The 14175-nt window shown below is 38.8% G+C and overlaps 1 protein-coding gene across 1 annotated transcript in view; it reads left to right on the top strand.

Annotated features, from left to right (window-relative positions):
- The window catches only part of MAP3K15 (mitogen-activated protein kinase kinase kinase 15), a 367125-nt gene extending 354876 nt beyond the window's left edge, over positions 1-12249 (top strand). The window contains exons 26-29 of the mRNA XM_089683901.1: positions 3366-3475; positions 5521-5624; positions 5740-5816; positions 9861-12249. Of these exons, the coding sequence (XP_089540027.1) occupies positions 3366-3475; positions 5521-5624; positions 5740-5816; positions 9861-9936 (367 nt within the window). The 3' untranslated portion in view covers positions 9937-12249. The remainder of the gene's footprint in view (positions 1-3365; positions 3476-5520; positions 5625-5739; positions 5817-9860) is intronic.
- The last annotated feature ends 1926 nt before the right edge of the window (positions 12250-14175 follow it).

Here is a 14175-nt window from a genome sequence, read left to right as displayed (position 1 = left end):
TTATTCAACCCCTTAAAGACTACCACTCTGAAGAACAGAGGTTCATACAGGTGCTTTCCATCAGGTATTGAAAACACCTGTGGATGTCACCGAGCAGCAATCAAGCATAATAAGCACCAATTAGGCAGCTTTAAAATGACTGTGATACTCAGCTCCTTCTAGACATTTACTGGTGTGGTTACAAACATGGTGAAGGCAAGAGAATGGTCCAGGAAGACAAGAGAAGAGGTGATTTCTCTTCACAGGAAGGGCAATGGCTATAAGAAGATTGCAAAGATGTTAAACATACCAAGAGACACCTTAGGAAGCATCATTCGCAAATTCAAGGCAAAGGGCACTGTTGAAACGCTACCTGGTCGTGGCAGAAAGAAGATGCTGACTTCGACTGCTGTGCGCTACCTGAAGCGTAGAGTGGAGAGAAGTCCCCGTGTGACTGCTGAGGAACTGAGAAAAGATTTGTCAGATGTGGGTACAGAAGTTTCAGCCCAGACAATAAGACGCACACTGCGTAATGAAGGCCTCCGTGCCAGAACTCCCAGGCGTACCCCCTTGCTGTCTCCAAAGAATAAGAAGAGTCGACTGCAGTATGCCAAAAGCCATGTGGACAAACCACAAAAGTTGTGGGATAGTGTTCTGTGGACTGATGAAACAAAATTAGAACTGTTTGGGCCCATGGATCAACGCTATGTTTGGAGGAGGAAGAACAAGGCCTATGATGAAAAGAACACCTTGCCTACTGTGAAGCATGGTGGAGGGTCAATCATGCTTTGGGGCTGTTTTGCTTCTGCAGGTACAGGGAAGCTTCAGCGTGTGCAAGGTACCATGAATTCTCTTCAGTACCAGGAGATATTGGATGGAAACGTGATGCAGTCCGTCACACACCTGAGGCTTGGGAGACGTTGGACCTTTCAACAGGACAATGATCCCAAGCATACCTCCAAGTCCACTAGAGCATGGTTGCAGAGGAAAGGCTGGAACATTTTGGAGTGGCCATCGCAGTCACCAGACTTAAATCCGATTGAGAACCTCTGGTGGGACTTAAAGAAAGCAGTTGCAGTGCGCAAGCCTAAGAATGTGACTGAACTGGAGGCCTTTGCCCATGAAGAATGGGCGAAGATACCCGTAGATCGCTGCAAGACACTTGTGTCAAGCTATGCTTCACGTTTAAAAGCTGTTATAACTGTAAAAGGATGCTGTACTAAGTACTAAGATTGAATGTCACTTGGGGGTTGAATAAAACTGATAATGCTGTGAGCACAGAAAAGACATTTGTGGTTATTTCATTATAACTGTTATGTTATATTTGTCTGACCTACAAGTGCCTCTTTAATGTAAATGTAAGCAAGATGACTGAATGATCAAAAGCAATGTCAAACTGGCCAAAACACTCAATTTCAGTGGGGGTTGAATAATTTTGGACACAACTGTAGGCCAAAAAGTTCAATTTTGGTCTCATCTGAACAGAGCACCTTCTTCCACATGTTTGCTGTGTCACTCACATGGTTTCTCGCAAACTGCAAATGGGACTTCTTATGGCTTTCTTTCAACAATGGCTTTCTTCTTGCCTGTCTTCCATAAAGGCCAGCTTTGTGGAGTACATGACTATTAGTTGTCCTGTGGACAGATTCTCCCACCTGAACTGTGGATCTCTGCAGCTCCTCCAGAGTTACCATGGGCCTCTTGGCTGCATCTCTGATTAATGCTGTCCTTGCCTGTCAGTTTAGGTGAAATGCCCTTTCTTGGTAAGTTTGCAGTTGTGCCATACTCTTTCCATTCTCGGATAATGAATTGAACAGTGTTCAGTTAGATGTTCAAAGCTTGGGATATTTTTTTTATAACATAACCCTGCTTTAAACTTATCCACAACTTTATCCCAGACCTGCCTGGTGTGTTCCTTGCCCTTCTTGATGCTGTTTGTTCACTAATGTTCTGTAACAAACCTCTGAGGGCTTCACAGAATAGCTATATATATACTAAGATTAAATTACACTCAGGTGCACTCTATTTACTAATTTGATGACTTCTGAAGGCAATTGGTCCCACTAGATTTTAGTTAGGGGTATCAGAGTAAAGGGGACTGAATACAAATGCACGCCACAAAATTTGAAAATTTGAAAACCATTTATCATTTTCTTGTTCTCTAACAAACCGATGAAGGCTTCACAGAACTGCTTTATTTATCCTGAGATTAAATTACACACAGGTATACTTATTTACTAATTAGGTGACTTCTGAAGGCAATTGGTTCCACTAGATTTTAGTTAGGGGTATCAGAGTAAAGGGGACTGAATACAAATGCACGCCACACTTTTCAGATATTTATTTGTAAAAAATGTTGAAAACCATTTATCGTTTTCCTTCCACTTCAGAATTATGAACCACTTTGTGTTAGTTTATCACATAAAATCCCAATAAAATACATTTACATTTTTGGTTGTAACATGAGAAAATATGGAAAACTTCAACGGGTATGAATACTTTATGATGGCACTGTATAGTGTATTGCCTGCTTAAAAAAAACGTTATGATGCCAACAGATATAGCAGATTGGATTACCCTACTCACCAGTATCCAAAACCATCCTTCCATAACAACCTCTCTGGTTAATTTACCCTGGTCAAAAGCCATAATATTCCTGTTAAGGAACTTAATTGATCCAATTCAAATTATAAACCTCAATATGTACCTTCCACTAAAAAATTAATTATTTTCTGGTGCAAATCTCTGGCATCAATACATTCCCATAACCCGTCAACTGTTAACCTGTGCTGAACACGTTGGTGCTCGGACACGGTCATCCAGCATCCAGAGTGAAGATGCCAAACTGCAAGACACAGTTATTGCAAGTAACCAGTCAAGAATTGCACCTAAATCCTTTTGGGATATCAACAGAGCCTCTTGTTTAAAAACAACTCCCTTTGTATTAGAAAAATATTTCATTTATTGACAGCAGCCATGTGCCAGATCCCTCTTGTGAAAGAGATCAGAGTTTTCTCAGACAGATTTGGCTAGCAAAGTTTTGGAGGTCAAGTGCTGTGCAATTTCCCAACAACGATGTAGTGCTTGGGCCTGTCTGATTTTATACAAATGAATGGAGTAATTTAGGTAGGCCCTTGTATATCTGGCAACTAACCGTGTATGGCCAACTTTAGGCTGGTCGGTTGTTTCAGACTCATATGCTTGTTTAGTTCTCTCTAAAAACGCCCAGCCATTGTGACATTCCTAAACATTTTAAATAAAAGTGTGATTAGGAAGATTCTTATATATCACTCTCATGAATGAACAAAGGTGGGTTCATAACTGCTGGCTAATTAAGTCCAGATTCCATTTAATTATTTTTAAACTTTTCATTATATTTATTGCAGGTTATTAGAAGACCTGGTACAGAAAGAACGGGAATACCAGTTTTTGTTAAAACAGTGTTTGGAACAGAGAAGTCATGACTTGCATTTACTTCAGATAAAATCAAGCATGGGTAATTTTTTTTTTTATGCTTTTTTGCATATTTTAAACAGTGCTATGTCATGTTTTGGTGCCTTGAACACTCCTGCCCTGTATGTAAAAACTGACTGATGAACAAAGATTTCTTATTATGAACTCAGTTTAGAAACCCCATAAATCAATTTTAACAAGGTGAATCCATATTTAAATTGTTATTTGCACATTAGACAGATACAGATGTTTTATATAAAGAAAAAAGCCCTGCTTACTTCTCCTCCCACTAGATGGGTGCTTAATCTGCAAAGAGCTCATTCTGTCTCCCACACACAATAAGTACATTGTATGCTGAATAAATATTTGATTTGTTGGACTTATTGGAGTGCATCAGTTTCCTCTGTTTTTCTGATATAGGAAACTAATGACAGGCATGCAGCAAAGAAGCATAATCATAGTTGTCTGTAAGGGCTGAATGTGGCCAATAAAACATCATTTGCATATCTGTTTAATGAGTGACCTAAACAGTAAGAGTAGAGATACCAAATGTCATTATAAAGGTTTAAACAGTTCAGTTTTCATTACTGCAGAAGGTAGATTGTGTATTTACCCGTATCCAATGGTATATACATGCTTCTTTATATTTTTTTTTAGAGGCAGAATTCCCTGCTCCCTGAGCATGGACATTTGCTGAAAGGATTAAACAGTTTATATACTGTCATCCATAATTCTAACAAGAGGATATCTGATAGATTAACATTGGTATGGTTAAGGGGTAAGCCCACCTACAGACAGCTCTGATATGCATACTAGGCTCATCAGTGTTACAGATGTGATGATGCATGCAAAGCAAAGATACAGGTTTGCTTTAATGTGCAGTCCCCCAGCAGTATATACTTACCATTCCTTACATTAGTAGAAGTGCCATCTCTTGTAAAGATCAATTAAGGTGCATTTTCATTTATAAGGGTCTTGAGTTCCAATCCCATTCCCTTAAAGTGAACCTGTGCATACTAAAGTTTTTACATATTCTAAATAAGCAGTAACATCACTTTAAAAAGCACTCATTCATCTCTAGTAATTAGCATTGTGGATACATTTATTTTCAAAGTTCACAACAGAAGCACTGTAATCTTAGTTTATTCTATGAGGTAGCCTGCAAGATCTCTAATGTGAACATCCAGTAGATGTTTCTGTTAGAAAGGACTGAAACGTGACATTCTTTTGTTATGATCTTTGAGAATTAATTACTTCAGAGTACATACAACTCAAAAAGGCAAATAAAAGCTTGTTTAAAAGGGTTTTTTTTACAACTTGTTTAGAATATGAAAATAGGTTAATATTGGTCATATTTTAGGCAGAGGTGTACTTTAAAGCAAACCTGTGCTTTGCCCATGCAGGACTTTTTGCTTTAATGCCCACCTCCCCATCATCTCACATTCTGCTTCAACCACTGTGCGCAAAGAAACTACCAGGGTGGAAAAAAACTACCTGGCGCTTCAGAGTATGAAAGAGCATGATACTCATTCCTTTTCTTTTCATGTGGCAGTATTGGTACTTAGTGACTCTTCCTGCAACTGCGTGACAGCTCTGAACCACAGTCCTCAGTTCTGTGTAATCTCCAACTAGAGCATTACATATTCTTTCTTCAGTCTCAGTGGCTGAACAGAGCAGCAGGGGATTAAAATATGTGAATACGTGCTTCGGGGATTAAAGGGAATTTTGTTGCTTTTTCCCTGCATGGCCAAATAACAGGTTTGGTAAAGTAATATGCAATCAGAACCTTGTGAATTTAGTTAACTGATCTAACTACGGGGGAGTTTTACTAAAACCGGTGTACTCACCAGCCAATCAGTTTCTAACTTCGGATTGTTCAATGAAACTTTGGCAAGAAAACCTGGAAGCGTATTGTTTTTTATGCAGAGTTGCACTAGATTTTGCATTCTACTGTTTTAGTAAATAACCTCCCATGTGTCTGGCAATTCTATTAATGTTAGTCTTGGTTACTATTTCACAAACCAAGACAATGTTGGAATACAGTTCATGTAGATCAGCATTAATAGGTTCCTTTGGCTTTATCCATAGATAACCCAAGATCTGCGTCTTATGTGTCAATTGGCATTAACAGAGACCAAGAGTTGGTGGAATGGCTGAGGCAGCAGGGTACAGCAGAGGATGTGATTGAACAAGTATGGGTCTCTATTCTTCAGTGTTCATCATTCTTTATTAGAAGCTGGATGTATATAATTGATTTTATATATATATATATATATATATATATTTATTTATATCTAACTTTTTCAGTTTATTGAAGAAGGCTACACGCTTTATGATGTTCTGCATGAAGTCACCAAAGAAGACCTGAAAAACCTTAGACTCAGGTATGACAAGTCATTATTACCTATATGTCAATAATGTATTATTTAATGTGTACTTAAAAATACTCTGCATAGTAAAACAAATTCAGATAAAGATGCAGAAATATTTGTTTCTACAGAACACAGACATATATTGATTCAGGACTTCAGTCTGTGTCTCCTATACAGCAGCTGGCAGGTTTGTGTCATTAAGGGAAACTGAGGAACTGCTCAGGTAGTAGGCAACTAGCAAGCATCGTAAGGAGCCAGGTAGCATGTGCTTCCAGTGACATTATTAAAAAAAAGTGTGATTTTGAATAGTACTTCAGTTTTAGTATAGAATCTGGCTTTTGGTACTTCCTATCTGGGTTCTTGTGTATTGTGTTAAAAGAAAATGTTCCCCAGTGCTTCTGACCCCACACGTCAAGGCAAAATAAATAAAAATATGACGAATATCTCTGCAATACATGCATATTTCCCCATGTGTTATCACTTTAAAAATGCTTCAAGCACAGAAAAACTGGATTTTCTTGTTACTCACCGTAAAATCCCTTTCTCTGAGTTCATTGATAGAGACAGCCGCTTCTTCTTTATCCATTACCAAATGGGGTTTTAAAAGCCCCACATACAGGAGCAGGACATTTGGCAGCAAAAAAATTGCCACCTCAAATGGGCAGTCCGTTCTGGGCATAAAACCCCCCTCTGTGCTGCAAACATAGTAACGTGCATCCAAATAGCAAAGCGTAGGAAACGCTAATGGCCTTCGCAGATGGAAATGTGCAGGTAAATGTCCTTGATGGCCATAAAAGCCAGAAAATCCCCCTAGTGAGGGGAGGCCACCACCAAGCAAATGGGTTCCATTTTGAACTGGGGAGTCTACATGAAGGCATTCAGGTCCTTGAGACCCCAGATCACATAAGCCCCGTCTTGGTAACTGAACAGATGGGGGTAAATAAAAATAGAATAGGTAGGCGCTATATATATATATATATATAGATATATATATATATATCAAAATACAATATAGAAGGGATGTGTATATACAAATAATCCCTATAACCACTCTATATAGTGTAAGGCCCACAAAACTTGGACCAACTGTAGTGACCCTAATCAAATCTTGTCTCAGTGTTATTCTATTCTAAATGAAGCTGCCCTTAATTAAGTGTGATTGACACTTACAACATACAAATAAAATATAAATAGATAGGCGCTACATTTGCCCAAACAATAAACTTCATATAGTGCAATAAGTACAAGATTAGTACCACTTGAGGGTTAACTCAGTTTTGGTCCATGCAAAAAGTTTTAGCCTACAGCACCTGATGTTCCCAGGCAGTCTCCCATCTAGGTGCTAACCAGGTCTGCCCCTGCTTACCTTCTATAATCGAACAAGATCAGGTACATTCAGGGTGATGTGGCCATAAGTAGCTAAATGTGCTTAGACCAAAAAGATATTGTAACCCCTCCGTATAGCAATTCAAACAATAGTGAACATGTGAAGTGAATATTAAAAACCATGAATATAATGACAACTCTTGTAACTGTCACAAAATAGAGTAATAGAAAATTCCAAAGAGGGTAAAAAAAATAAAACAAATTGAAAAAAATCAAATATATAAAAAATAAATGCGACTGTGATCTTCATCGCATGTTCATAACCGTGAAGTGTAGATGACTCACTCACCAGATCCTTTGAACCCTGTTATGGTGGTCAAATGCACCTTTGGTTATATAGGGAACCACCCTTTCTTGTTGGATTCTCCATTTTTCTCCCTCTAAATCTCCATGGATTATAGCCAGATATAAGAGATTCCAATAGGTTTTCCAGTAATATACTTTAGGTTAGTTTTAGATATTCCTCCCACGGGAATGCAGCTGGCCAATGAATGAATCAGACAAGTAAGTAGCTTACCTAAGTATATTACTTTAATAGGAATTAAAATCACATAGACAAAAATATTCCACTCACTTGTACAGGTGCTTGTAAATCAGCACCAGTGTTTCAGGCATATATATTTTTAAAGATGGCTGCTTTATTTATATATTTCAGGTACTTATATAGTGCTGTAAATTTACGCAGCGCTTTACATATATATTGTACATTCCTATCAGTCCCTAACCCTCAAGGAGCATACAATCTAAGGTCCCTAACTCACATTCGTACATACATATACTAGGGCCAATTTTAGACAGGATCCAATTAACCTACCAGCATGTCTTTGGGGTGTGGGAAGAAGCTGGAGTACCCGGGGGAAACCCACGCATGGAAAATAGACCCTTTTAGGGATAGGCTAACGTGTTTCGGGAGACGGACCCCCTTCCTCAGAGCTCTGATGAAGGGATTCCGTCTCCCGAAATGCAGTAGCCTAATCCCTGCAAGGGTCTATTATTCCATTGGACTGACATTACGGATTTATCTGCTCTGTTTTTATTCTCTTTGGTTTGTGAGTATACATCTATATGTTTTCTAAATAAATTTTTGGTGTACCACGGTAATACACGATGAGAGTGCGCCCTTGTTTGCTTTTGTTTGCCAGTACCAAGATTTCCTGATCTTTGAAGGACTGCACCTCAACATTTGGCATTCAAAGTTCCTTCTAGTCTGCATGAAGATTTGAGTGCTGGTTTTGTTTGTACTTTTAGATTGCAAAGTTTTTTTCTGCCTATTATTCTACTCCTGTAGGTGGGGCTATAAAACCCAATTTGGTAATGGTTAAAGAAGAGGCTGTGTCCGTCAATGAATGTAAGAGAAAATACTGCACTGCCAAATCCAGAGAGCTCTCAACTTCCTGTTTCCATGCGCAAAGCTGTCTCTGCTGCAGTTAAAGCCTGTTTAATGATGTCAGCCCTGTCTGCTCTTCTCCATTAGACTCTCTCCTTTATGCTATGAAGATGAAGAAAGGGGAGGTGTTGTGCAGTCCAGCAAAAGAGAACTGGACAGGGCCGACAATATTGTGTAGCAGAGAAAATGGGGTTCATTTACTAAAGGCAAATAGACTGTTTACCATGCAAGGGAAGTTGCAGTTGGAGTTATCTCCAGTGCTTAGTGAATGAAGTGAAGCTCTGCAGACTTCCATCATCCAGCCTTGTGCAAGTAAAAAAAGCTTTTTTGTTATCTTCCTTGCATCTGATTGGGTAATCTTTGCAAAGGGAAATTTCATCACATTCACTAAGCTCTTTTGAAAACTCCTTTGCAAAGTGAAAGTGCAATGCCCCATTGTCTGTGGCTAGGGACCCAGGCAGTAGGGCTTGGGAGCAAGCTCACACAAGCACCCACCCCCCCACCTCCCCCAGCAAGTGGCTTGCTAGAGGGAGGGGGGGTACTCAAAAGGCAGGAGGAGCCAGAAGTGCTGGGGGGGGACCAGATTAGGAGGATCAGGGATGCTGTTTGCAAAACTATTGCACAGAACAGGTAAGTATAACAAATAAATAAATATTTAGAATCACTTTAAGGGCATATTTTGTTGTAGAATTGTCTCAGTGATGTGACAAAATCAGTAATTTACTCCAACATGGAAGAGGTCTTATTTATATCTCCTTTGTTTATCACCAATATGGTGGTACTTCTTTATGAATTTGTAGCAACTATAGCGCTATTCACAAATAAGAACTTCTTGAATCTGTCACAGAAAAGTCAGTAGTAACAATGAAAATGTTGCAGGATTTTCATGATTTTGACTTCGGACTACATTCAGATAGCAAGATATGTGTTGCAAATGCCTAATTGAATTTATATTTTGCAGAATTTCTGTAATACTAATTATATTGTTGCTAAGTGTGTTTGTTTTTATTACAATGCTCTTGGTGTGTTGCACCGAAGTTGCAAGATTTCCTTTCACTTGTAGTTTACATTTTTATCTATTAGTAGCAGTGAACCCCCTGAGTATAAACTTGTATGAGGTCATCGGGGTAATCAGCATGGAGGTCTAGATCAGAATTGAAAAAGTTCCATATCACAAATGTAAATTGAGATGTGCAAATTTTTTTTAAATTTGTGAATCAGTTGCTTTATTTTCAGTAGTTCATTAGAATATCCAAATACTGATTCTTTTTGTTCTGCCACAGGGGTGGACCGTTGTGCCGGTTATGGAAAGCTATCTCCAAGTACAGAAAGCCGAATAAAATTGAAGTCAATTATTAGCCTTATAAATACTTTGATGCAGTCAGATATGTAAACTGTACATTACAGAGAGAAAAACCATTCCAATGTTTAAGTTATTTATCTTTTGTATATCACTGTATAGCTGTTCCTCCTCTGTGAGTGTTTTCGTACAAGTAGACGTATTTAAAATCTTTGTACTGTAACTTGGATACAAAATAGGATGTTTTTTGTCATTGTACTGATAAAAAGACGATTGAATGTTTGTCATTATGGATTTTGTAATTGAATGTAAAATGTGCAGTTAGGTTTTAAAAAGGATAAGTGAAAATGACTCTCATTGATGTATGTGAACTGGGGTGTACAACTGCAGTCCTTGGGGCCTTCATACTGGCCAAATATTTGGCAATGTCAGTTAATTTTCTTTAATCACATTATAAACTATTTGTTGTCAATTAGTCAACTCCTGAATTTGAGGATGTTGGCCTTTAAAGAGTATTTCCACTCTTGAAGTCAGATTTGAGAAAACCCCACTGTATGTTTGTTATATGTTCTCATTCACACAGTTATGCTATGGAGATGGGAACATGTAACAAATATAAAGTAAGTGTTGCCCCTATTTGGCTGACATACACTTGACGCTGTAGAGTTGTGCACCTTTTGAAGTAAAATGTGTAGGAACACCTATTAGGGTCCAATATTTCTATAAAGCAAACCTTCACAACGTAGGGGGTTGAACTACTGCATTCGTGCTTTGATGATGTCACTGGGTAATAGCGAACTTCATTCTTAGCATTGCTGGCTGATGCCAAAATGTGTGTCTCTTTTTTTATATGCAATTTAGAGTATAAGTGTTAAAAAAAACCCTCAAATATAATATATTAGTGTGCAGCATTAACATAGTATATTACCTCAATATTCAACTGTTATCCTTGATTAATCTTTCCCTGGCTTTTTACTACATATTCTGGCAATGAATGTGACATGTGAGTTGCCAAAGTTACACGGAGGTGACACTATGCTTGCGATTCTTGTGGAAATTCAGTGATATCAGTACAGTAGGAAACAAATACCAGCGCTGTGCACTGGCATTAGGTTGGCTAGTTCTTTAGATGCAGACTAGTTTTGATGGCCTACCAATGGGATCCAGCTTTAAAGGAGAAGTACAGCCAAAGCTTTTTTTGCTGTACTTCTCCTGTGGGTCACAGGAGTGCAGTTCGTTCTGCACTCTGTGACCCATTTTCAGCTGACAGCGGGCTAAAGCCCTGAAGCTCTAGAGAGTGCTGGGGAGGGGGGGGGGTTCAGAGCAGACAGCGATGACTGATGGTCACTGTTCTTTGCACACAGCAGCAGTGAGAATACAGCAAACCGATGTTCACTGAGGTCTCACACTTAGAGTTGGCAGGGGACAGATGCAGCATCAGACAGAGGTATGATTTGGGGGGAAAAAGAAAAAAAAAGAAAAAAACACCTTTTTTAGGCTTCCGCAGGGCCTAACACTGATCCGTTGTGATACCCGCCACCCCCTTGGGTATCTGTAGTTCCTCTGTGGCTTGTGAATGTCTCATTCATAGCAATGTGTGAATATTGCTCCATAGATACAACATTGGTAGAACTAAAGCAGTGCTCAAAGAGGTAACTGAAGTGTAAACTGTGATTTGGATCTCTTGCTGCTGAACAGTTTAAACTCTTGTTGACAGTTGCCTCATTTGCTATACAATGTAATCAGTCTGCTGTACATTAAAGTGTAACTCCATCCATAACCTATATTGATATTAGAATAGGGTAGGGTTTTTATTGGTCTGTGTGACCCTATTGGGGAGACTTCCTTCCACTTCCTGTCCTGGTGAAAACATTGTTGTTGGGATTGGAGTTTAGCAGGAATCTCTCCAGTAGACACATGTAGTAGGGTAAACCCATGAGAAATTTCAGACTGCTTCATTCCATTAAAAACAAGTTCTGCCTGGAATAAATACTTTATGTGACTGGCAAAACATGTCTGATTGAATGATACGTATATTTTAGTACTGAGGGGCTGGGATGGGAACCAGTGAAAGTTGTAGGGCCTGGCCAAGATCCAGAATACCAAGTCCCTGGGTGCTTTTTTTGGGTACAATTATTTTTATCCTTTATCATTTTGTAATAGTGCTATCTTTTTTTCACACTTGACAGGTTCATAAATCGGACTAACACTATATTGCTTAAATGAAGGTGAACATATGATGTGCTACATACATTTCTTTGTAACATTCAATGTTGCAGTATTAGGTTATGTGTGTGGAGGTTACTGCACTACTGATTTGCTGTACAGAAACATGAATATTTCTTGTATATAATAAAGTTATTTCACTGGTAGATGCTTGTCCTAACCTGTAATAGGAATCTTGTGCCCCAAACTATGGGACAAGAAACACCTTTACAGTTAGTAGACAGGCAGTGCACTCAGACACTTTTCAGTTTGTTGCATTGGGGATTATTTACTAAAGCTGGAGAGTGCAAAATCAGGCTCACTTCTGCATAGGTTTTATTGTCAAAGCTTAATTGAACAAGTAGAGGTTAGAAACTGGTTGGTTTCTATGCAGAAGTGAGCCTGATTTTGCATAGTTGGTAAGGTTGAATAAAGACACCAGTCCATCCAGTTCAACTGGTGTGGGTGTGTGTGTTCATGTTAAAACTCATATCCCTCTATACTGTGTTCTCTAAGAAACCCATCCAAGAGTTTTTTAAAACTATCAATATATTTTTGAGACTGATTAGTTTATTCTTTATGCCAGAATCACCTTTGAGGTATTTGTACAATCGCTATCATATCTCTTCTCAAGCATCTCTTCTCCAAGGAGGATAGGTTTAATGCTTGTAGTCATTCCTCATAACTGACGTCCTCCAGTGCCCTCATTAACTTTGTTGGTCTTCTCTGAACTCTCTCCAGTACCAGCACATCCTTCCTGAGGACTGATGACCAGAATTTGATGGCATACTCCAGCTGCGGCCAAACCAGAGCGCTATAACGTGACAGGATCATAGTTTTATCTCTGGAGTATATTCCCTTCTTAATGCATGCTAATATTCTGCTAGCTTTGTTTGCTGCAACTTTTGCATGCCATTGCTAAGTCTGTCATGTACCAGGACCCCCAAATCTTTTTCTGTCCTGGCCTCCCTCAGAGGTTCTCCTCCTAGCGAGTAACTTTCATTCATATTTTTAGCCCCCCAGTGCATTACTTTACATTTTTCAACATTAAACCTCATTTGCCGTATATCTACCCAACCCTTAATTTTATTGAGGACTTCTTGGTTTCTGCTTCCTGCTGTGAAGTTATTGCCCTACTAAGTTTTGTATCATCTGCAATCACTGAGATTGAGCTAGTTATACCAACCTCTATCATTTATGAATGGATTAAACAGAATTGGTCCAGTATAGAGCCTTGGGGTATCTCAGTTACTACTCCAATCCAGTCTGAGTATATGCTATTTATTACTACCCTTTGGACACACCCCTTTAACGAGTTTTCTATCCATTTACAAACCATACAGTCCATGCCTAAAGACCTCAGTTTGTAAATTAAGCATCTATAGAGGACTATATCAAATGCTTTTTCAAAATCCAGATATACCACATCCACCAGACTAACTTTATCTAGTCGGCAACTCACTTCCTCGGAGAATGTTAACAGATTGGTTTGGCAAGAACGACCCTTCATAAAGCCATGCTGATTGCTACCAATGAGATTTCCTCAGGAAATGTTGGGATATGATCCCTTATCATCTCCTCCAATAGTTTACATACTATCAATATTAGACTGACTAGTCTGTAGTTTCCAGGAATATATCTCTGCCCTTTTTAAATATTGGAACCACAGTGGCCCTTCACCAGTCAGCTGGTACCATTCCTGTCAGTATGCTGTCCATAAAAATTAGGAATAATGGTCTGGCTATAACCTGGCTGAGTTTGAGGACTGTCTGGTGTAAGCCATCTGGTCTTGGTGATTTATTTGCGTTAAGATTTTCAAGACTTTTACTGACACTGGTTTCTGTTAGGCACAATGGTACACTTTGTGATGCGTTACTAATGATGCAATTTTGACTACTGTATGCTTGTTTCCTCTGTAAAATTCCCTTTTGTCATCTTTTACAGGGCCAATAGGTTCTGACCTAACTGTTTTACTGTTAATATATATATATTTTTTTTTTTTCTCATGGTCTATGTCAGCTGCATTGATTGCGCAATTTTTTTTTATTAAACCATTTTTTCCTCTTGGATATTTTTTTGTTAGTTTAGCCACT

The sequence above is a fragment of the Staurois parvus genome, unplaced genomic scaffold, assembly GCF_062004578.1.
Source record: "Staurois parvus isolate SC_StPar_1 unplaced genomic scaffold, SC_StPar_1.0 ptg000327l, whole genome shotgun sequence".
NCBI lineage: Eukaryota > Metazoa > Chordata > Amphibia > Anura > Ranidae > Staurois > Staurois parvus.
The sequence above is the reverse complement of the archived record's forward strand: the minus strand, read 5'-3'. Positions and strand labels throughout refer to the sequence as shown.